The sequence below is a fragment of the Siphateles boraxobius genome, unplaced genomic scaffold (assembly GCF_051911475.1).
Source record: "Siphateles boraxobius isolate OS27281-9 unplaced genomic scaffold, OSU_SipBor_1 29, whole genome shotgun sequence".
Classification (NCBI taxonomy): Eukaryota; Metazoa; Chordata; class Actinopteri; order Cypriniformes; family Leuciscidae; genus Siphateles; species Siphateles boraxobius.
Window position 1 is genome coordinate 2,923,738 of NW_027508908.1, and position 25,102 is coordinate 2,948,839.

The 25,102-nt window shown below is 36.3% G+C and overlaps 2 protein-coding genes across 2 annotated transcripts; both read right to left on the bottom strand.

The window, feature by feature from the left end:
- Positions 1-325: 325 nt before the first annotated feature.
- actr2a (actin related protein 2a) lies at positions 326-12,698 on the bottom strand. The gene is made up of 9 exons (XM_077246068.1): positions 12,546-12,698; positions 11,157-11,267; positions 6,089-6,304; positions 5,927-5,999; positions 5,089-5,225; positions 4,608-4,757; positions 4,274-4,419; positions 3,188-3,320; positions 326-2,729 (listed from the first exon to the last, which is right to left on the bottom strand). Exons 1-9 carry the CDS (start codon positions 12,591-12,593, stop codon positions 2,559-2,561), a joined length of 1,185 nt encoding a protein of 394 aa, XP_077102183.1. The 5' UTR covers positions 12,594-12,698; the 3' UTR covers positions 326-2,558.
- A 1,017-nt stretch (positions 12,699-13,715) lies between these two features.
- atg4da (autophagy related 4D, cysteine peptidase a) lies at positions 13,716-24,602 on the bottom strand. Its single transcript, XM_077246069.1, has 11 exons — positions 24,280-24,602; positions 21,889-22,116; positions 21,634-21,717; positions 21,299-21,472; positions 19,779-20,136; positions 19,639-19,703; positions 19,369-19,520; positions 18,941-19,019; positions 18,783-18,859; positions 18,537-18,656; positions 13,716-15,225 (listed from the first exon to the last, which is right to left on the bottom strand). The coding sequence occupies exons 2-11, from the start codon at positions 22,073-22,075 to the stop codon at positions 15,046-15,048; spliced, it is 1,476 nt and encodes a 491-aa protein (XP_077102184.1). The 5' UTR covers positions 22,076-22,116; positions 24,280-24,602; the 3' UTR covers positions 13,716-15,045.
- Between the last annotated feature and the right edge of the window lie 500 nt (positions 24,603-25,102).

A 25,102-nucleotide genomic window follows, 5' to 3' on the forward strand; every position in this document is an offset into this window, starting at 1 on the left:
GTGTGTGTGTGTGTGTGTGTGTGTGTGTAAACAATGAATGGAATTTTGCCTACACATTTTAGAACCTAAAATATGGATAAAAGCATGAATAAATAATGAGCATGTGTGTCAGAGACTGGTACTGTAAAATACAATTTTAATAGATGAACTGAGAGAAAAGACACTGCTTGTTTACAGCACATCTACATGGCAACCAGCCATTCCTTGTGCGCTTCCATAGTTACATGCCACATATGAAGAAAAATGACTGTCTCTCTTTCTCTTTCTCTCTCACACACACTGAACAGCACTGGTTTCAGTCGGTTTAAAAGACTCACTTTAACGGTTGAGTTATCAATTTTCTTTATTCAAATCAGTGGTCAGGCAGTACGCTACAAACAAAACAAAAAGGCAGAAAACAAACAAAAACAAACAAAAAGACTACAATACCCAGACTTGGCACTTGAAGAATGCGTGAAATCAAAGGAGTCGTCACATGGTTTATTCCATGTGAGGAGTCTGAATGTGTTCAAACCCGAAGCCAAACACAGAAACATCACTGATCCAGCTGCCAAACAGCTGTCACGAATACAAACACTAAAAATGATCAACATCATTAACAATACCACCATTATTATGTCGTTCATATTACAAACAAGCAGTAAACCGTTACATCATGGCTGCCTTCGGTCTGGGAGTGAAGCGACTGACACCCATAAACACCCATCGGGCGTCAGCGAGACCCTTCGTTCCCCGACTATTAGATGCAGAGAAGACACGACAATGACCCGGCAACCAATAGGCAAAGAAGAAAAAAACATGAACGCAAAAACAAAACGATAAGAAAAAAAGTAGAGAATGTGAACAATCGTGAGGTTCCTCCGGGGAGCGAAACACGATTGAGACTCGTTAGAACACGAAATAAATGAGTTGATGAAAAGGATGCAGGGTTATTGCAATAGAATATGCGACACAAGGTTATGCACGTGTGTGAAACATGCATGAGCTGCCACAAAACACACTGTTTTACGGCCGATTCTCCATGTGTGAATCTCACTTGACTCCCAGAATCAAAAAAAAAAAAAAAAGCAAATCACAATTACATTTGCTTATCCCTTTTTTACAATCTTTTTTTTTGGGGGGGGGGGGGGGGGGGGGGGTATTGTGACATTTCATTCACCTCCCAAACTCATTAACATAATGTACATGAACATTTTACTTCCAGATGTTTTGTAATTCCCATTATTCTACAAGATGGTGATTCTTATTATATCCTCATTACCGTCATTTACTGTATCACAGTACAAATAGAGTAATACAATTATTATTGCATTTAGATCAGCATAAAAGGCAGTACAACAAAAAACAATCTCATTTTATGCTACAAACAAAATTGCATTACGGTAATGACAATGCAGTTTTTGCATTACGGTAATGACAATGCAGTTTTTGCATTACGGTAACAAAAATTTTGATTTTTTATGCATTTTGGTAATGATATTTTCTTTTTAGCATAAACGGTAACAAGAATTTGGGGGTGGGGGGTGGTGGTTCAAGGGATTCACCCAGCCCAATGCAGAAATAAGGCTGCATATGCTATGTTTAGCATAACTGTATGCTAAACATGCGGCAGAACATTTCAAATGGAGTCTGATATTGATACTACTATTGTTTATGAAGGTCCTTTAGACTGAAAGGAATAAGTGATCCTGGAACCACAGGTGGAATGACATGAACAGAGAGTCTATATTTAAAGACTTCCAAATGAAGATTTTCATTACTGAAATAAGGCAGACTAACGCTGCATTTAAAGCGTCCTCAGCAATGATATTTGACTAAAGAACTCTCTTCAAATGTTATCTAGTTTTCTCTCGCTATTTTCAGGGCATCAGGAGAAGAGCACATCCAATAATGAAACGCACACACCGAGAGATTAAAGACAGAGATAGTAAGATAGAAAGTAGGCGTTTCAGCAAAAGCAATCTGCCTTCGGATGAACGTCTATGTGTTTGATACCATCGGCCACAATTCTTATATTCTTTATCATTTTTATTAGCAAATTGGCTGCAGCGATTTTTTATCCTCATTACAAAACTTTTTTTTTGTAACAAAGAAACTTTTTTAAAAATACATATTTTTATTGTTTTGTCCGTTTACATACACAACATCCTCCTGTTACTCTTTTTAGAGCGATGTTCCTCTTCATTAAGGTCGATGTGAATTCGTGAGACAGACGGGACTCAAAACAAACAGAAGGTCATGATATGGTGGATGCATTGGATTAGAGGATTCATTTTGGCAGCATAAACGGGTGGTTTCGTGAGCAAAACAAACATTTCGTTTTTTCGTCTCGTGTTGTGCAGCAGTGATACGGACCTTTACATTTGGAATGTCGTAAAAAAAATTAAGCGCGTTTTTGGATTGCAAAGGAAGTTCAAGTATTTGATCGTTGTTCTCAAGTATGTCCGCAAAAAACTGCCGGAAACCTCTGTGTTTACGCTGCCAAAATGCCACCCTGTGAGTGTGAGTGCAAGTGTGTAATGTTTTGTGTGCATGTGTGTGTGGTGTGTGTGTGTGATTTATCTAACGGTGACGCCTAGCTTCTCCAGAACACGCATGCCCTTCTCCTGGTACTCCTCTCTGGTCAACCAGAAGTTGTCTTTGTCTTTCATGATGTCGGCCAGCACCGCTCCTCCTAAAAACACCATGTGTTTGCGGCGTGGAGGATCCTCGATGCGGATCTTAAACTTCTACAGAAAGACAAAAGACGACAGAATCAGTAAAATATATGTGCAAAATCATTACTAATAAAAGTTAGAAATTGTAAAAATCGCTCTGGATATTTATGATACAGAGGCAAAAACGCTCCGGTAGTGATTCATCCATTTCAAAATGGCTAATATTTGACATGCGATTATACTTTATTGTTATCGGTTTAGTGCACCTGCAGTTACTTTCTCAAGGTTAGGGGAAAAAAGTAAAAATGTCCCCAAAATGTAAAAACGTCCCAAAATCAGAGGGAGTTTAGTTTTTTAAAGTTAGTTAAATGAGTTAATATCTGACATCACAGTCCATTGATAATCTCAACGAATCGAAAAAAGAAATTGCAAATTGCTAGTGGTCACAATCAGGTTTTTAGGATGCCTGTATTCTAGAGCAAGTCTGTCTTAGATGTAAGTAGTTGTTGTTGTTGAGGTGTTTTTGGTACCGAAAGCTTGTCGACGTCTCCCTTGAGGACTCTCTCGAGGTACAGCTGCTTGAGCTCGCGCTCCAGACGGGACGGCAGACCGGGATACATCGTAGAACCGCCCGACAAAACAATGTGTTTGTAAAACTCAGCCCTGGAATAAAGACAGTCAAATATAAGTGTGTATACACATGTACACAAAAATATATATATAATAACCATAATATTATTATTATTACATATAATTAACATTATTACATATTATTAAAATTATACAAAAGTAATAGTATAGAATCATAGATTTTGTGTGTAGTATTTTAAAACTTATTTAAAATACTAAAAAAATACTAACAGTTTATTATCTATTTTTTTTCCAAAGATATTACATGATGGGTTTGTAAAACACAGCCTGAGACAAAAAAGTATAAAAATAAGATAATATTTGACAATATATAAGATATATGTAATAGATAATATGCTATATTATTTGATATTTAAAAATATCATACATTGTAACCGATAAAGATATAAATATAATTTAAAGATATAATATTAGACCTAAGAATGACAATATTATAATTATCAAATATTATTAACATTATTAAATACTATAAATACACATATACTAATTATATATTTGATGTTTAGTATTTTAAAACTTATTTAAAATACTAAAAAAGTCTAACAATTTATTATCTATTTTTACAAAACAAGTATAAAAATGATAATATTATACAAAATATATAATATGTAACATAATATGTAATACTATATAATAAATCCATATATAATACATAGTAACAGATAAATATCATAAAAAAAATATATTAATATATCCTAAAAATGAGAAAATCATAATTATAAAATATTATCAACATTATAAAAAAATGTGTAACTATAAAATTATACACTAATTATATATTTAATGTGTATTACTTTAAAACTTATTTACATTTTTTAAATTATTATGTTTTTTTTATATTAGATGTGTTTGTAAAACGCAGCCTGAGACAAAAATGTATACAAATAGTATAATATTTGACACAAATAAAAATATAACATGTAATATATATTAGGTTATAAGTATATCAGTGCATCCGAAGTGACCTGGTGTCGATGTCGGCTGCCTGGATGGTGTTGAAGAGCAGTTCGGCTACACCCACTCCCTCCACATTGATGAGGTGAGGCTGGAACAGAGCTTCAGGAGCCTCGAAGCGCTCGCCGCCCACTTTAATCAGTCTACCGTCCGGCAGCTGCAAACACAGCGAGTCACACGGTCAGTTCTACTCGCTGCTGCTGCCCTCTAGTGGCAATGCTGTCTACAACTACTGCCAAAACAAAGCATCTCAGAAGCCGGCCGGCCCTATAGTTCCAGTCTACCATTGAGATTGAGGTTTATTATATCTTAAAATGCTCACTAGATTATGGAGCAGATATGTACCGTGTAAGACTCCACCAGCACGGTGGTCTCCAGCGCAAGCTTCTGCTCCTGCTCGATGTTATAGCCCACGTAACACAGCTTCTCCTTCATCATCCTCACCGTCTCGAAGTCCGCCGAGTGGTTGAAGGCGTAACCTCTCAACAACAACAGCTGGAGACACACCGAGAGCGTTACAATCAGCCTGAACATTTCTCTGTGGAAGCCACCTATGAAAGCTTATTTATAGTTGACTACAGTGTTGCTATAGTTAACTGAAAACAGAACTATTAAAAACAAAATGTGCGAAAAATCTATTTATGTATGTTAAGAACACAAACATGGTGATTACAATACACACTAGACTGACATATTGAGCGGACTCGTTAACTTTCTCAGACAGAAGCTTCTTACTGATATGGTAATATTTACACAAAGTATTTGGACTGGATTGAATGAGACTGATGAAAACGAGTGAGATAGAGACAGAGATAGAGAGATGTACCTTGATGAGGTAGCGCGTGATGTCTCTTCCAGCGATGTCCAGACGGCGCGTGAGATGAGGAAGAGAAAAGCCTTCGTACACTGGACAAATATGAGTGACACCGTCACCAGAGTCCACCACCACACCCGTCAGCAGACCTGCACACGACATTCATCACAAACATCAACAAGTTTCATTTTTCATTGTGCTTTATATATTTGTTATTTTATATTTAATATTTATATGTCGTATTTAATATCTATTATATTTATTTTATATATTATATTGTGTTTAATAGTATTTAACTATCATTTTTACATATTATATAATATATTTCATATTTATTTGTATTGTATTTATTCATTTTATTTACTAATTTTAATTTAGTTTTTTAAATATTATAGATTTATTATTCAATTATTTATATTTATAAATTTAATATATATTTATTACTATATATAACTTTTTATTATTTTGTATAATATACCTTAAATATTTACTATTCATTTTATATTCATGCATTCATTATGTTTATTACGGTTTACTGTTTATTTATATATATATAATATATATAACATTATATTTATATGTTGTATTTAATATTTCTAATATTTAGTACTTTTTTATATGATATTTAATATATAATATTTTTTATTTGCCAATGTTTTATACATTTTACATTTTAATATTTTCATTCTAACCATTAGAATCAACATGAAATCAAAAATGGCTCCATTAACTTCCTTACTGTCTTTTTCTGTCTCTATAATCATCAGTGCATGTTGTTGTAAAGAAACTAACGTTTGGTAATCGTCAGCAGTTCTTGCCTCTGGTTAAAGCCCATTGGCAGGTTCAGTACCTTGAGCGTAAAGCGTGAGCACGGCCTGGATGGCGATATAAACCCCTGAGAACTGATAGGTCTCAAACATCACCTAAAGAGAGGGAAAAGAGGGTTCAAAATAAATCCCATCATCACAAACCTCAGTGAGGCCCATCAGAGGTATAGTATACTGCAACAAACCTCGATGATCTTCTCTCGGTTCTTGGTGGGGTTCATGGGCGGCTCGGTGAGCAGGATCTTGCAGTTTCGCGAGTCGATGTTGAGCTTCTCGGGGCCGAAGGTGTAGTCCCACAGGTGCTTCATATCGTCCCAGTTCCTCACGATCCCGTTCTCCATCGGGTAGTTCACCTCCAGCATGGAGCGCAGCTCGCTCGCCTCGTCGCCCACCATTAGATCCTGCAGGGCACAGAGGAGAGGTCAAAGGTCAGTAGGCTCAATGCCATGTTATCTTATCTTTGTCCATGTTGAAAGATTAATTAAGTGTTAGATGGGAAAATAAACTAGTAATTTCATTCCATCTATGTATTTTATGAAATTCACTCATGAGTTGACTAATGAAACTCTTCTGACAGCAAAAACATTAAAAGCACTTTTGTAAATTAATTTTTGCCTTGAACCGGATATTTCCAGGTTTTCTAAGCATGAACCCTGTATATCCTCTTTAGACACAGCAGTGCATTCTGGGTAATGTAAAACATCGCTCACATACAAGCAAGATCATTTCATCGGGGTTAGTGAGAAGAACTTTTAGTTAGTTTTGATCAAACTGGTAGCAGCTCTTGATAGGCTGAGAGAGTCAAACTCACAGCCATACAAACACTTACCATCCGTCTACAAACCTATAGGAACACAGGACAGAAAGAGTGAACAGGAGAGTAACTGATGTAAACCGATGCAGGATCAGCGCTCTTATCACTCTTCAAATAAGTGCCACAACATGCCTTATATTCAAAACTCATAAAAAAAGAAAACCTGTATATTCAGGGCATTCATTGCAGTGTAATTTTAGCATATTTATAGTTTCTTTTGTTAACATTTCAAGTCAGTTTTTGTCTTTATATTTTCTATTTAATTGTAGTTAATTTAAGTAATTTTTTGTCAATATGGTTCATTTTTATTTTAGTACATCAAAGCCTTGGCAACTAGCTAAAAAAAAATATATTTTTATAACTATATAACTAAAAATATAACTTTTGTTTTACGTTTTAGTTAACTATAATAATCCAGATTCTTTGCTTTATCATGGTTTTGAATCCATACATTTAATATTAGTTAAAATAAGTCAATATGTTGTTTGAAAAAATATTTTTCAAAAAAATCAACTCCTTCAGTAATAATCTACTCTGTCAGAGATTTTTGTTCATTTTTAAAGAAATAATGTATTCATATATGAATAAATTATTTCTTTAAAAATGAACAAAAATCTCTGACGGTGTAGATTATTACTGAAGGAGTTGACAGACCAAATCGAGGTAAAGAGCTAGTAAATATTTTTTCAAACAACATATTGACTTATTTATACACGTATACATATATATATATATATATATATATATATATATATACACACACATACACACACAAACATTCATTATATATACATATATATATATATTATATAGCGCAACTAACGTGGTTCAAGCGCTTTAAGGCCTTTAAGAACATGCGTAAAAAGGTATTATTTTCTTTAGCAAGCCTGTAACCACTTAAATAATAGATGGAAAACACCATTTACAGCCAAAACAGATAATATAGATAATATAGCCATGCAAATGCCAAAGTTCAATTTTTTTTTCAATAATTATTGACCTAGAGTGTATTTCATTGGCCGATGGCGGCCATGTTTTTTGAGATACTTTGTATATGTATGTATATATAGGATGAGGTTACTTTAGAAAACTATATATATATATATATATATATATATTTTTATATATATGTGTGTGTGTGTGTGTGTGTGTGTGTGTGTGTGTGTGTGTGTGTGTGTGTGTGTGTGTGTGTGTGTTAATAACATTGTGTTTAAATCTAAACAATACTCAGGAGATTGTAGGATCATGGGAAACAAACCCAACCATGTTCCCATTGATAGACAATAAAAAGAAAGAACTCCAGGCTTAAATACACAGGGAACAGAAACTGGTGTGTGGAAACTAATGAACAGCCAGGGAAACTAACTAGGAACTCAAGCAAACAGGAACAGTGCAAACAAAAACAAAACTGATCACAAGTAACGTAACATTAATAAAATTTCAACTTAACTACATGACATGCTGTCTTATTTGCCCAAGAATATACATGTTTCTTATTAAAAAAAAGAGGGTAGAGAATTATGGAATTTAGGAACCAGATTTTTCATAATAGTGTGAAATAAAATCCCTTGTTTATTTGAAGACTACTTTTAGAAAAAGGCTTAAAAAAATAAATAAAAAAAAACTGTTCCCCTACATGATTGAGCTAAATAGAAAGTGTAAAAAAACGAATACATATATCAACTTATAATGTAGTGTGGTATAAAAAATTATATATGTTAAAGCTACACTGTGTAAGATTTTCTCCCATATAGCAGTGAAATTGTAAATCCTACGGTGGCCGTACTATTCCAAGATTAACATTGCTTCCAGTTCGACTCCGTTCATCAGAGTTCCTTCAACTGATGAGGTTACTTTAGAAAACTATTACAAATTGCATTTATTTATTTAATCACTTAACATGTAGGTTATGACCTCTATGTAAAACGAATAACAGTTTTACGTTTTCGTTATTTTAGTACCATTTCATTGCTAACATCAGCGATCAGGAAAACAACGTTGTTTTAATTCTGTATTTCGCTTCCTTAGCAACTTTGTTACATTTCCTCGAGAATAGGTGCGATTTTTGATTTTTTTGAAAGAACAAAGTTTTTTTGTTGTTGCTAAGAATCAACTTAAAAATAACACCGTGTAGCTTTAAAAATACCGACCACTTGTCACTTATCCCAAAAATCACAATGTGTTTGTAGCTAAAAAAGTGTCCAGGACCAGGACTAAGCGTTGGTGACATGCCTAAAACTACCTCCTTTGACAATAATAAATATACAATATTTCTGGATTTTCTCTGAAAGAGTATTATTATTATTATTTTCAATCAGAGAAACCCATAAAACCAATCTCACAACTCATGTGGGCTCCAGTCCTACTGAAAAACACTCAGCAGGAACTTCAACTCAAGCGGGAAGTTACACAAGTAGCGGTTTCTTACAAAATAACACCATGGTGTTTCTTTGAAATATGTAGAATGACAATTTCCAACCTCTGATTCGAAGTCTAGTTAGGCAGCATCTAAAAGCATCATAAATGTGCACTTGACATGTAGGCTGTTCCAAAAGGTCTTACGATACCTACAGAAAATAGCTATGAATCCATCCAAAGTTGCGAATTTAACTTTAAAAAAACGTAAAATTGGAATATCACACTAAACATTTGCGAATAAAACAGCGTTTCCATCCAGTGAGCTGAAGAGAAAAAAATCTAAATTCATGATAAACTGGCGCTAAATATCACTAAGAAAAATGTACGTTGATGCAGTAGGAGATCATTGTAAATAATAATCCGTTGTAAATAATTTTTGCATATGATAAATTATTTGACAGTTATACCATACCATCACACAGTCAAGTCTTTTTTGATTTGCATCGAGGAATTTATTTGGTAAATGGGTTTCCATTGTAGTTTATGCGCATGTTTTCTTAGCGGATAAAACAATTTGAGCATACATTTTTTATGCACATCTCGTGTTTTTTGCAATATACATAAAAATAGGTGGATGGAAACATAGCTCTAACTTAACTCAACACTGCCTGGAAGTTTCTAGTATGCCTAGTAAGAGCTTGACTAGCTGGTTCAGCTGTTTATTTGGGGTTGGAGAGTGGCCCTCCAGGAGAAGGATTGGACACCCCTGCTTTAGTTACTTTAATGTCACTTAGGTTGTGTTCACTCTTGGTATGTTTGTTTGGATTAAAACGAACCCTGGTGTGATTGTTCTGTTAGTGCGGTTCGTCTGAATAAGTGTGAACGCTGCCATCTGAAACCTGGTGCATCAAACAAGAGGAGCGAGACGCTGAAAAGATTTGTCTCTGTCCGCCTCCAAACCAACTCTGGTGCGGTTCGACTGAAATATGAACACAACACGGACCAAACACATGTAAACCAACCCTAAACAGGAAATGATGTCAAAGATGCGACCCTAAAAAGGACAGAATCCTCAAGCACACCTGTGTTTTCTCTTCACAGTCGAGATGTTGCTCATCACAGGCATCAGAACCGCGTCTCCTGGCAGCAGGTGTGTGTGTGTGCGCGAGACGGAGGGATTCCTGACGCTTGTACACATTTTATAAGCTCTTCATGAGTTCTCAGCTGGTCAGAATACCATCATAGGAGGCTATGCACATACAGCGAGCGCATTGTGTTCGAGAAGTTCAGTCGCAAAATATGTCATTAAAGCCGACCAATCAGGTTGTGAACGAATCCCTATACCTTTAGGTTCGGTGTTGAAATGCCAATGTGAGTGCTAAGCGGACCAGGACAAATTATTATTATTTGGGTCCGGACCAAACGAGCCAAGAGAACCGAACTACAAGTGTTAACACACCCTTAAGCCCGGGATACACCAAGCCGACGATTGGCCATCGGGCAGTTTTTGAGCGTCGGCCAAAATATTTTTTTCCTAGTCGGACGCCGTCGGATCGTAGAGTCGGCGCCGGGCCGTCGGTGAGAGACAGAACTCTGATTGGCTATTCAGCTTTGTGAACGAGCCCGTGCATGAGAACAATAGCAAAACAGCAAGCAAAGAAGCCAAAACTATACAGACAGAAGGCTGTTCTTATTTTACGTCATCATACCTGAGTATTCCTGGGCAAATGTTTTAATATTAACAGGAGGAGTGGAATAAAGAAAGTGATCAGCAGGACTGATAGTCAAAACGGTAAGAATGCGCTGCTTTGTTTACGGTTCGTGTAACTGCAGCCTGTAGCGTTGGTTTCCCTTTTTGAATGATGAATATATCTGCAGAAATAGACAGTTTCTTCATTTACACGCAGACTAAGAACACGCATGCTAGCTGACAGTCGGCTGTAGTTCTCTCGTATGTTCAGGTTCAGATGCCTGTGTAGGGTGTATACAGCAAAGCAGCTCACTGAGTGATTGGAACAGAGCCCTAATTATGTGTCAGTGTAGGGAAAGATTAAGGGTGCCGTTTAATGAGGAAACTTTACCTTGATCTCGATGTTTCCCACTTTGGCAGTGGAGCGGATGATCGGTCTCCCCACCAGAGCTGGAAAAATGTGCTCCGGGAAATTAGAGCCGGCATATCCGCACTTCACAAACTGAAAGACAGAAAGACAGAGTTACGTCATTACAAATATCACCAATCAGAAGGAAAAAAACTAACTATTAAACTATTAACTATTAAAACTAAGTCCTAAATTAAAACTAAATAAATAACCAAACAAAATGACTCAAACTAAAATTGAAAATGTTTAATTTTGTTCCTATTCAAAATATTAATAATAATACAGACTGAAAGAAAGACCGCAAGTAGTTAAAATAGTAGCTAGTAGTTTCCAAAAACAAAGGAAAAGATCAAGATGCTTCTAGACATTTATCAGAAACATAAATGCGCATTGCAACACTTCATGACAAACAACAAAATTAGGTGTTTCACCTGTTGTCATCATGCGTAATAATTAAACGACATATGCCATAGTAAATGCATTGAAAATGCAACACATCTAACCTAAAGTTCAGCTGAGAAAGTATCACTTTATTGAGTCTTTTGTCTCAGGGTAATGTTTACATTTTGTATGTATTATGGCAATAACATGTCTTTTGGACATGTACTACATAATGGCATGTTTTGGGAACATTTACCACTAAATATGAACACGTATACTATTATGGTGATATTATGCCTTTTGGACCATTACCATAAAAATATGTTGTTCTGGACATTTAATATGGTGTTTTTCTCGACATATAATACTATGGTAATACAGGGTATGCACCATAATATAATTTGAAGTAACTTTGTGTATCATTTTACTATCATAGCATTATCATTTGTTATCAAAACAGCGAGAGAATGATGATGGAATGTGTTCCTATGGCTTGTCTCGTATGTCACTTCCTCTCTCGGCCAGATGTGAGATTACAAACTCGGAAGTGAGTTAGAGATCATCTTTATCTTTGCTTTTACAGACACGGATACTCAAGCATCATTGATATAAATGTGCACAGACATGTCATTTAATCAATAATGCATGCCCACACTGCGACCTCATTAAAATATAAATCGAAATAGCTGTAAACGTCAATCATGTCAATAAATATACACAGCTCCTTTAGAACATCCGCATGCAAAACCATTTATAGATCGTGATCTATGATTGTTGAACATTTGCCAGGTGTTATTTCCACATTTCAGGTCGTGTGTAACGTTAAATCACAGATAATCACAGTCACAGTGTAAAAAATAAGGTGCTACCAGTTCACTTCCTGTTCCGCTGCATCTTCCCCATGCAAGTCGATATTTAAACACACACAAGCGCAAAATAAAACATCCTTCAGACCGGACAGAGCCGTATGAGGTCCGGTCTCACACTCACCCCGGTCCCGTTGTCACACACCACCACTTTTCTGCCTTGACCGTCCATGTTTCTACAGACTCTGTGAATCCGCCCTGATCTCAGCGCTGCTGCCGCTGTGTTCGGCCAGCCGGAAGTCTCTCAGCGCCCCGCCCTTCACACCCCTTCAAAATTAAAGTACGCCACGGCGCTTCATAACAAAAGTCGTTGTATGGCTACAAAATAAAAGCTTTTAACCATTTTAAAATAAAAATTACTGTAATAGCACATACCTTGTGTCAACCTCTTTCACAAATAGATTTCATTTCAAAACCGGGAAATTTTGCAATTCAGCAACTAAAATATCTATTAAAAAATGTCCTTAAATTTCCCGTGGTGAAAATCAAGCTTTTAATGTTGTTTGTATGTCATGTAGAATTTTAATATGCTTTAAGACAAACCATGTGTAAAATCGTAAGTCAACACCATTGCTGAGTATTTTCTCCTTAAAACTGCAGAGAATCAAATAAAGTCTCAAAAACGCTGTTTGAAATCGCTGGTGTTTCTAAGGTCACAAACTACCTTGTAACCAATCAGATAAACGTGTGATCATCAACGTCTGAGCTGGTGTGAGTGAGTGGAGGCGGGGCTCATTTGCATATTCATAGAACCGTGTATACTAAATGAGAAGGAAAATTTAAATCATTTAAAAAAAAATATTTTTTCATTGTTTTAAGTTTTTTTATGAACTAGTTTATTTTTATTTAGACAAACTTAAATTTAACTGAAACTGCACTGGGATTTTTCTTTCCCAGGATGCTTTGAAACCATGACACTCAAAAGGTAGAGTAAATGCCAAAAAGTGTCATTTAATTTTAAAGTTATTTAACTTTTAATTTGTAAGTTTAGTGTTTTTTTGTGTGCAATATTAATTTTAAGTGGGAGATTTAGAAGTGCTTAATGTGTGTGTGTGTGTGGGGGGGGGGGGGGGGGGGGGGGGGGGGGGGTTTGTGGAGTGTTGTTTTGACAGACTTTAAGTTATAATTACACCGAAACCTCAAAAGCAAGCAGGAAAGTAGTTCTCCTGTTCAATGGATGCATAACAATGCACAATAATTGATAAAAATAGACAACTCAGTTCAAACTCTGTATTTTTAAAATACCTGAAGTTATTTTAAGGACTCAGATACTCAATTATGGAATTATAAGCAATTTTTCTTCTCTCTTACTTTTAATTCATAGTTTCTATCTTCCAATTCTGAAAAAAAAAAAAAAAAATCCATACAGTGTCAAATCACCCTCTCGTCCACTGGTCCTTTTGAGCATGTATGTTCAGGAGAGAGAATCCAAAATGTAAAAAAAAAATGAAAATAAAAATAAAAAAGACAAAAAAATCAAATATCTATTACTCAAAAAGGATTGTTCAAACAGTAACAGCAGTTCCGCTTCATCCGGTGCATCCTCAGACAGAACTATGATCAAAAATACAAGTTGATAAAATAAAATTAACAGCTTAAATAAGATTCAACAGTAACAGCTAATTTGGTTGACCTGAACAAGCAAAAGCAAATCAGACATCAAATATTCAGACAGCTTTCAGCATCAAACTCAAATGCCACACAGTCTCCCAGAGCTTGAGGAGGTACTACGGCTGTGATTCCCCATAAAATATACAATTAAATAAGAGAGAGCTGTAAACTGACGACAAACGCAGCAACAACGACGACTTAAAACAAAAACACACTCAGTTCAAACACAGCTGACATTTAAAATATACACGACTTAGAAACCCAGACATACCATACAACAACCAGGAGTTTTTTTCAATGTCAAAATTACCCATAATCCCTCCAGTGCTATCCTGTTATAGAGCACAGTCTCAGAGAAAAACACTTAAAGAGTACCCGTTTACCTTCATAGAGAGCGACACAACAGCAGGATCATGTGTTCAGTGTGTGAGACAAACAGCAGGAAGTAAAACCTTAGTGTGTATGAGGCTGAATCGGTTGAAAATTGAGCTGATAGAGAATGCTCCTCATCCATTCATGCATCAAATATAATGTACAGATAATTTACAGAAGAAATGTAGGTGTCACCCCAAAACGATAGTACGAATAAAGAAAATAAACCGTATTTTTAGAATTACACTGATAATTGATGCATTTTTCCTCTTACAATTTTCATTACCATAATGCAAAACGTGCTTATACTGTAATGCAGTGAATTAAAATCATCTCTGTTTTTAAAACTAAAACTTGGCATAAAGGCAGTTGTCTACATTTAAATAATGTAGCTTTTTACATCACATTACTGAGAATGAGGGTTTTTTGGCATTACGGTAATGATAAATAGGTGGAAAATGTGTTTAACTCTCATGAAAATAATTCTAAAAATACGCAAGAATTTCTTAGTTTTGAAATATGACCTAGACCGAGATTCTCACTGTCAGCTGTGCGTTAAATATATATATATCAGTGTACAGACGTGAGAAAAAGCAGTTTCATAAAGTTCAGTGCAGTCTGTGTTACATGCCATACGCTCCTCACAGGAGCACAAACTCATCTGTGCTTCCTCTCTTATTGTTCCTGCTCGCTCTGTTGCATGAGAACATGTTAGCAGGACCGTCAAAGGAGCCCTCGCTCTGCCCTTCCAGTCCATAGTTCTGTCCCATGCCCTCCACGAATGTAAAGATGGGATACTTCTCTTTAGACGACGACAAAGCCTGAAAAGAACAACAAATATGGTTACGCTTTATTTTAATATGCCCCTGTACAGTGTAATTATACATTGAAGTACTGAGTAATAGCATTTAAAGTCCCTCTGTGGTGAAAACCAGGCCTTTAATGTTGTTTATATGTCTATGTAATGTCTTTAATATGCTTTAATTGGGAAAGAAGGCGTAACTCTTATTCTCGCTGTATTATTGTTGCCGCCATGTCGTGGAGACGCTGTGTCTTTCGTTGCGAAAGCCAAACTACTTTGTTTGGCTTTCCAAGAGAGGACACAATTAGAAAACAGTGGTTAAGCTTTATTTACAACACTGTTCCAGAACAGTACAACCAAATATTCGATTTTTCGGAAGACTGTTTCCAGTCCTGCAAGAATACAAGGCTGATTCTAAAACGTGGGGCAATTCCATCTTTGCAAGTACATTCTGGCGCTTCTGACTCACACAACCCGCAAGTATGTTTTCATATTTTAAAAATTTGCCACTGACTATTCAAATGCGAGTTTTGAGCAGTATAGAGCAGCGCTTGTTTGTCGTTTCTACGATCACAAATGCAGACTTGATTTTACGTTTACATAGTGTTCTCCCCCGATGTTCCAAATATGGTAATGGGCGAGACATTTCCGTCACACGCTTAAAGTATTCGGGCCAATCACAATGCACTGGATCGCTGGCCAATCAGAGCACACCGCGCTTTTCAGAACGATGAGCTTTGTAAAAATTGACGTGTTTCAGGAAGGCGGGGCATAGAGGAGCAACAATAATGTACGGTATGTGTAAAATAATAACAACTTTTTTAAAACTAAAACCACTTAAACACATTGAATTAAACCAAATACACAAAATAATGTTCTTTTTAGAACCATCATATGACCTCTTTAAGACAAACCATGAGCAAATTCATAAGTCAACACCATTGCTGAGTATTTTCTCCTTAAAACTGCAGTGAACCAAAGACAGTCTCAAAAACGCGGCTTGAAATCGCTGGTGTTTCTGACGTCACACACTATCTTGTAACCAATCAGATCAACCTGTGATCGTCAACGACTGGATCTCTGAGCTGGTGTGAGTGACTGGAGGCGGGGCTCATTTGCATATTCATAGAACCGCATATATTAAATGAGGCAAGGTTGTAGAGTTACATTCAAGCTATTTTAAGGCCTGATGACTTTTTTTCAAGAACATTTAAATATGTAATTTTGGTGATCAAAGATGAGTTTTAAGAGATAAAATCATTGACTACAGAGGGACTTTAGTATAGTACAATTAGGGTGGGGTTTAGGGTTAGTTGCATGTAATCATGCCTAATTAATACTTATTACTATAGTAAAAATGTTATATATATATATATATATATATATATATATATATATAAATAAATATACATATATATACATACATTTTTATTAGGGCTGCAAAGCGATGAAAATTTTGTATCGAATTACACGATCTATACTAATTAATCGCAAATAATTGCACATTAAAGTTGGCTGAGAAATTACCCCCAAATGATAATTTAAAGTCATTATTGTGCTAATGAGAAAAGCATCAAATAGAAATTGCAAAAAGAAGCTTTAGAATTTTTATTTTTTATTTAATTTTATTCAACATAGAACTTATTACACATAAACTTTTAGGCTTTTAGGGTGAGGAAATGATAGAATTTTCATTTTTGGGTGAACTATAACTTTAATGCGTTACTTATTAATATGGATTTTTTTTATTTGTATAATTTTTATGATAGTAGTAGGTGGTAATAAATGTCAAAATGATGAAGTCATGACTTATTCATACATTCATTGGATTAGTTCAAATGGCTGATTCATTCGTAAATGGCTCTCTATATGAATGAGCCATTGAATCATTGATTCACCCGATTGATTCACTTAAAATGCGGATTCATTCAAAACGAAGCACCGTTGTTTGTTGCTCGGAGACTCACAACAGTTCTCCTCCGGCTTTACAGGTAATAATGGAAAATTTGAGCATAAGCAGACATTATTGTGCCTAAAATATAACACAATATTCTCATTTATTGAACGGTTATATAAAATCAAAATCACATTTGCAGTCGTGCTATTCAAAAACGTCACTCGTGTGAAATTGCGCTCGTTACTCGCGTGATATTGCTTAAAGGGTTAGTTCACCCAAAAATGAAAATTGTCATTAATGACTCACCCTCATGTCGCTCCAAGCCCGTAAGACCTCCGTTCATCTTCAGAACACAGTTTAAGATATTTTAGATTCAGTCCGAGAGTTTTCTGTCCCTCCATTGAAAATCTATGTACGGTATACTGTCCTTGTCCAGAAAGGCAATAAAGACATCATCAAAGTAGTCCATGTGACATCAGTGGGTTAGTTAGAATTTTTTGAAGCATCGAAAATACGTTTTGTTCCAAAAATAACAAAAACGATGACTTTATTCAGCATTGTATTCTCTACCGGTTCTGTTTTCAATCCGCGTTCACGAGGCCAGTGACGCTGCTGACGTAAGACGCTGCTGACGTGTTATCTGGTGTAACCCGTGTATTCGGGTTCAAATAAATATGTCTGGTAAAAAAAAATGCAGTCTTCCCCTGTGTCGAAATCCTTAGACATGTTTGCAAAGATTGTTTTGTTTCCAGCGTGCGTCTCCCTCAGACTGTAAACGAAGCTCGGGCGCACCAGATAACACGTCAGCTTGTCTTACGTCAGCGGACTCATGAACGCGGATTGACAACAGAGCCGGAAGAGAATACAATGCTGAATAAAGTCGTCGTTTTTGTTATTTTTGGAACAAAATTTATTTTCGATGCTTCAAAAAATTCTAACTAACCCACTGAGGTCACATGGACTACTTTGATGATAGTCAAAAGTCAAGATGAACGGAGGTCTTACGGGCTTGGAACGACATGAGGGTGAGTCATTAATGACATAATTTTCATTTTTGGGTGAACTAACCCTTTAACTAGATCATGATACAGATACGAGACAAAAAAAAAATCATACAGGGGCATTTTTGCCCTGATATCTTAAATTTGAGGGGAATTCTAGAAACTTGAGAAAATCTAGCAAAAATATTTTATTTTATAAAGTGCATACTAATGCAAAAAGTTGCAAAGTGTAAGTGAATTAAAGGAGAGACGAACAAACGTTTTTAGCACACTGCTTTCTTCAGTGCTCACCTTCACCTTCAGTACACCTCTAGCAACTCCTTTGTTTGTCAGCATTGATTTTTTTTGACTATGCACCAGAACTAAAGGATTTTTATCTACTTGAAGCACAACAATTCCTTCTAGTGTTACTGATTCAAACAAGACACTCACTTCACTGACGGCTGAGCACAACGACTCAAAGTCTTTCTTCGTCTGTGCGTAGAACCCGATGGTACAGCTGGGATCCATACGACTGAAGTTCATCTTCCTGGGTGAGTTACAGTGAAAAGACTACGAGAGAAAATAAAACCTGCTTTATATTCATACAAAACTAATTTTTTTCAGTATTGCCTCTGATGCAAATCTAATGTTTTGTTTTTTTTCTGTACAAATTAAGAGGGTTGCTTTCGGTCTCACCTCCAGAGAGAAGTTGCCTTGGGTGACGTCCACCACCGGCTGACAGTAGTGTGGGTCTAGATACAATAGCTGTTCATCTGGAAGACAGACAGCAGCCAATCAGAGAGCAGACAGCAACATGGTAACCAATCAAAACACAGTTCTTAATAGACACATACCTTGAAAGCCAATAAAAAACAGAGAATGCTTGGGTTTCCCTCCAATAATTCCTATACAGCAGTTTAACTTGAGAATGTTCTAGAAAAGGAAAAATTGTTCATTTAAAACAAGTGTCAACATAAGGCCATTTATTTGAGTAATTAAAAAAGTTATATTATATTAAATATAAAATAAAAATGATTTTTTTAATTACTATGAAGGCTTGTTTCCACCATGGAATTAATTTATTTTACTCTGAATTTCAGAATTAACATCTCACAATTATTTTTTTCCGCAACGGAATAACAACAAAAAAAAGGTAATTGCGTCTTTTTATCTCACAATTCTGACTTTTTTCTCAGAAATGCTAGTTTATATCTTGAAATTCTGAGTTAACATTTAAAAAAAGTCTGAATTATGTTTCAAAAATCATGTGCAGTACACGCACCTTAACACACTCAATGTAGGAGGGGTTTAAGGATTCTCCCCCGAGCCGCACTGGCACTAGAATGATGACGGATTTCCATCCTGAGCCACCAGACTCGGACCGCTCTTGTGTCAGGGGCGACTCACACAACCCCATGACATCTCCTTTATACACTGCAGCACACACAGAAGCAGAAGTATGAGCTAAACATCACTTACAAACATGTACGAGATAAAGTTTCAGTTTCATTAACTGTTTTTGTCAAACGATCACATGATGCACAAGACTCACCCGTGCAGTCCTGAGCCACGTATACAGCAAGGCTGTGAAACTCTGGGGTTCTAGCCACTGCTTTTCTGGTAGAAGAAAATAAGTCATAAGTCACACAGTTCAGTTAAATGAATACTGATGTTCATTTGTTCTCCTCTCACCTCAGCATATGTGCAACTACGGATGGGCCGTACCAGTCCCCTGCCCTCTTCCCAGACTCCTTTCCCAGCTCCACCAGCTGGTGGACTCCAAACGGAGCCGAGGGATGATCCCCAAACAAAGACACCAGCTTCCTGTGTAACGCCTCCACCTGAGGGTCATGTCTAGCTGCAGGGCATTGCTCAGGGGTCCGTCTGTGGCCCTCAGCACTGGCAGAGCCGGGGTCTCGCTGGGAAATTGGGCTGGTCCAGGAAGAACTAAAGGAAGGCAGGGACATGCCAGCCGGGCGGGAAGGAGAGCGGGGCTTCAGCACCTCAAAATCAACGTCTGACAGCGGATGACAGTCCGACCACCTCCAGTCTGGGATATAGAGAGAAGTATGTACGCAGTTATGTTGTCGTTCAAAAGCTTGGGGTCAGTAAGAATTTATTTTATTTTTTAAATTAATACTTTTATTCAGCAAGGATGCATTCAATTGATCAAAAGTGACAGTAAAGACATTTATAATGTTACTAAATATTTCTATTTCATATAAATGCTGTTCTTTTGAACTTTCTATTAATCAAATATTCCTGAAATAAAATGTATCACGGTTTTCACAAAAATATGAAGCAGCACAACTGTTTTCAACATTGATAATAATCAGAAATGTTTCTTGAGCATCAAATCATCATGTTAGAATTATTTCTGAAGGATCATGTGACACTGAAGACTGGAGTAATGATTCTGAAAATACAGCTTTGACCACAGGAATAAATTAATTTTAAAATAGTAGAACACAGTTCTTTCAAACTGTAATAATATTTCAAAAGATTCCTTTACTTTTGATCAAATAAATGCAGTCTTGGTGAGCAAGAGACTTCTTTCACAAAAATAAAAAAAAAATCTTACTGACACCAAACTTTTGAACAGTAGTATATATATATATATATATGAATACACTTAAACTAACAGACTATATTTGTTGTGATTATGTATGGTTAATAAAAGCAATTATATAGTACATTTAAGCAAAGTAAGGAAGTTTTGAACACTCTTTGCATCATTAATGAATTGTTTTATTGGTTGCACTTTATTTTACAGTAAGTGCACTGTCAATGTACTTAATACTGAGTAATTTAAGGAAACTACATGGGTTCAGATTAGGTTCTATTAGAGCTATGACCTAATTATTACTCCGTTATTGTAATAACTACAATAAGTACACAATCCCCTGGTTTTCACAGATTTTAAGCTAGTCTCAGACTAAAATACATGTTTGAGCTCTTTTGACAGAAAGCAACTTGCACTGACTTATCCTTGAATTATGTCAGCGACATTGTTTTGTCTCAAGATGCAAACAGTGATATTATTTTCTAAGGCATGTTTATAAAAGCTACTTAAATGTCCTAATTAAACTAAGGCCCAATCCTGGCTTAATCTAAGCCCTGTCTGTGAAACCAGGCCAGTATGTTCATGCAAAACAGGACTGTAAAATAAAGTGCTACTGCTTTACTTAACATGCAAATAAAGAAATGTGAACCTGTGGGCAGGAGGTGCAGCAGTAACCCCTGTGCCAGCAGCATCTGTCCACTGCGCAGCATACAGCCCCAGCCACAGTCTGTGGTCAGACTCGACCCCTCCAGCTGAGGAAACTCCCTCCTGTAGGTGAGCCACACGCACGACACGAACACCTGCCGGAAACGCTCCACCTCATCTGGGAACGAGAAGGCATCTCAGTACAACAGAATCACAATCTTTTAATTACGGTTGTGTTAATTCAAGCTCAAGTCACCTTTATTTATATAGCGCTTCTTACAATACAGATTGTTTCAAAGCAGCTTTACAGTGACAACAAGTGTGCAAGTGTTTACTCACCTTCACTATTGAACAGATAGGACTGACCCAGGAGGAACAGAGGGGAGGTCTTGTTGAAGGTAGTTTTAGATTTCACGGTCCAGCCTGGGAAAATGAAAACAGGAACTTACTGAGATGCGGTCAATGATATTTGATCTGGCCAGTTTTGAACACCTGACTTCAAAATGGCCCGGGGAAAAAAAGGAACAACCATTTGTGTCATTATTTTGTGTCAGTCATAGAAACCAGTTCTCAATCATGTGCATGAAAACCAACCATATTTGACGTTGTTCCAGGCCGAAATGAACTTGGCTTTCAGGCGATCCACTTCATCGGGCTCTTCTCTGATGGCGTCAGGCACTGGCCCGAGGCCGTTGTGGTGTCGGGACTGGGCCGAGGGCCTGTCGTCATGAGCTCCAGCGCCCACCATGTACTGAACGCCACTGGGAGACAAGGAGTTCATGGTTCAGGTTGGATACAGCAGCATTACAGAAGAACGTCTGCCTGAAAGACAGTGAGAGTAAGAGAAAACATGATATGAGGGGTTCCTTAAAATCTTGGTATATTTGTTGTGTCATGAGGAATCAATAGTTCCTGGACTTTTTGAAACAGAGCAGGTGTGCGATGACATCACGCAGTGATTTGCAGAACTCAAAACCTTCTCTGGTCCAAAACAAGCATTTACTGAAACTAAGCTGCAGAAATGTCTCATTCTGAAATCTGATTTCTGACATCAGAAACATTAACGTGACGCTCACACTCACATAATCAGTGATGCCAATGCATGTTGATGAATATGAAAAAAATATGGTTAAATACAAGGAATGCAAAATATATCTGTACCACATCAGTTAACAGATTTTTTAATGTACTGATATCAGCCGATAATGGATATTTAATTGTGCATTAATGACCTTGATCATTGAACACACATTAACACTAGTTAATAAAAAATAAACGAATGAGTACCAGGGTTTTTCAAGGAAATATTATCTTTCAGATTGCATGCTCTTCTTTTTTTTTAGGATTCATACCATGGTAATACAATGATATTCTAAAGTACCATGCAGCACCATGTACTGGATGTTGATAAGGACTTTTGTTAGAGATTGCAGTCACACAAAGCAATTTATAACCTATTTTAGAGCTGATTGCAAAAAGAAAATGTACATGTACACACTATTGTTCAAAAATATAGGGTTTTGTTTTTTGAATAGTTCTCGTCTGCTCAGCAAGGCCACATTTATTTGATTAAAAATACAGTAAAAATGTTCAGTCATATTGTGAACAATTATGTCAATTTAAAAGAACTGTTTTCTATTTGAATATATTTTAAAATTTAATTTATTACTGTGATGCAAAGTTGAATTTTCAGCATCATTACTCCAGTCTTCAGTGCCACGTCATCCTTCAGAAATCAGTCTAATATGATGATTTGATGCTCAAGAAACATTTCTGATTAATATTAATGTTGAAAACAGTTGTGCTGCTTAACATTTTTGTGGAAACCTTGATTCGTTTTTTCAGGATTCTTTAATGAATAGAACATTCAAAGGAACAGCATTTATTTGAAATAGAAATCTATTGTTACATTATATAAATGTCTTTACTGTCACTTTTGAAGTTGTGCAACTTTAATTGCTGACTGCGATGTGACGTCACAATAGACACTCTTCAAACTAGAAGATGTTACACAAACAGAAGAAAAGCTGTGTGGGAAATGATTCTGTCACATGAGACCTGACTGAGGACAGGTGTGGTGACTTACGGCCACAAGAGTTCAAGCACACTTTACAAAAAGGAATATGACTTCCCTTTTCCTTGTTTTCTCAAGGAAGTTTGAACTTACAGTATAACGGTGGGAAATGAGGCAATGTCATCAGTTCAGAATGAGAGACAAAGTCATTGCACAAGAATGCAAATTCTACAAAATTTCTAGAACGCTAGAATGCTTGGTGAAAGTGGATACGTGTGAATTGTAAGCCATGTGACCACTGAGTGCTCAGCAAAAAATGGTCAATGCATTTAGCATACTACCATACTACATTAATGAAATAAAACTATTACTGCAGTTTATTTCTGCGCAGAATACTTGCATAATTTATTACATAATATGTCAAAATGTGTAGTATGCAACTGATTACACCGTTTCCCACAATGCAATGCACTTGACCTACTATAAACATCATCAACCATTTTTTGACAGCCAAAAGTGTACAAAAAATGTACAACTAGACTGCAGCTTATTGAAGTCACCTGACAAGCATTTTAGCATACTAATGTTTGAAACGTTTTGTGTCACATGCTGCCTAATGTTTCACATAGCGCTGTAAAAATTAGTAGGCATTATACAGAATATAGAGCACATTATGCAGTATGAAGTACGCTAGTATTTCATTTCGAACACAGCCTAAGAGGAAAATCCAGTTTTCTGTGGCTGAATGTGCAATAATTTCGTTGGAAATAGTTAATTCGTTTTTTTAAAACCAAGTAATCCACATTAAAAAGTAAACCATTAAAATACGAGAATAAGGCAGCCTGATTCCGGTGTTAGTGTGAAATATTAAAAAATTAAGAATTAAGACAGATATCACGTATCTATGTATGCACTCCAAAAGTAATTTAAAAAAAAGCCAGATTAAACATTTGAACGCTTGGCCGGGTTACCTTCACGTTAGACCCGGCATGTTTGATGTTCCGGGTATTTTTCCGACTTTTCCTATAAATAGTCAACGGCGTCCAGCTGCACGCACGACCGCTCGTCTGGATGTCTGGCAAGGACAGGCGCTGTGAGACCAAGCCCAGGCCTTCTCAGGAGCCGTAATCTCGGCGAGTATCGATTAAAGCCACAGTCATGAGTTCCTGCTTCTATACAATCATACGCGTCGGTTGAACTATCAGCTGAGAGATGAATAGTTCATAAATCAGCGAGCGATTAAACTAGTATGCAACCACTTCCTGTTGTCATTGCGGATACACACCCTCGCTCCGCCCACTAGGCGACCTGATTGGCCATGTTTGATAGTTGCCGTTTGATGATTGGACGATATACACGTACGAGAAACTGTAGTCAATGAATTCGGAATTATTTATTTATTTATTTAAATAAAATATGTACATACCATATGAATAAATTAATACAGTTCGGAGTATCAAAAGGAAATAAATTATGCAGTTGGTAAAACTGTTATAAATTAATTAGATCAGTTGTCATTGATTTCATGTCTGTATACATATAGCCTACTCTACAGTCTTAAAGTAATTTTGAAAAAATGTAAGAAACCAATCAAACCGTGGCTTGTTATGATACATGCATGGTAAATTGTTAACATTTTTATTTGGTTAGACACATTTTACATTCATGAGCAAAAAATAGAAAGAAAAAGAAAGTCCATTTAAGATCCAGATTCTTCCTCTTGACTGTTCAATAAAACATACTCTAAATTCTGTTTTGTGCTGATGTAAATTTGTTGTACTGTAAAGGATTACG

Coding starts and splice junctions, on each gene's coding strand:
- actr2a (XM_077246068.1), bottom strand. CDS start 12,593: ATGGACGGTCAAGGCAGAAAAGTGGTGGTGTGTGACAACGGGACCGGG. Junction 11,268..12,545: donor TGTGTGACAACGGGACCGGG/GTGAGTGTGAGA, acceptor TCTGTCTTTCAG/TTTGTGAAGTGCGGATATGC. Junction 6,305..11,156: donor TGGGAAACATCGAGATCAAG/GTAAAGTTTCCT, acceptor TGTGCCCTGCAG/GATCTAATGGTGGGCGACGA.
- atg4da (XM_077246069.1), bottom strand. CDS start 22,075: ATGAACTCCTTGTCTCCCAGTGGCGTTCAGTACATGGTGGGCGCTGGA. Junction 19,020..19,368: donor CCTACATTGAGTGTGTTAAG/GTGCGTGTACTG, acceptor TTCCTTTTCTAG/AACATTCTCAAGTTAAACTG. Junction 18,860..18,940: donor GTTTTTTATTGGCTTTCAAG/GTATGTGTCTAT, acceptor TCTGTCTTCCAG/ATGAACAGCTATTGTATCTA.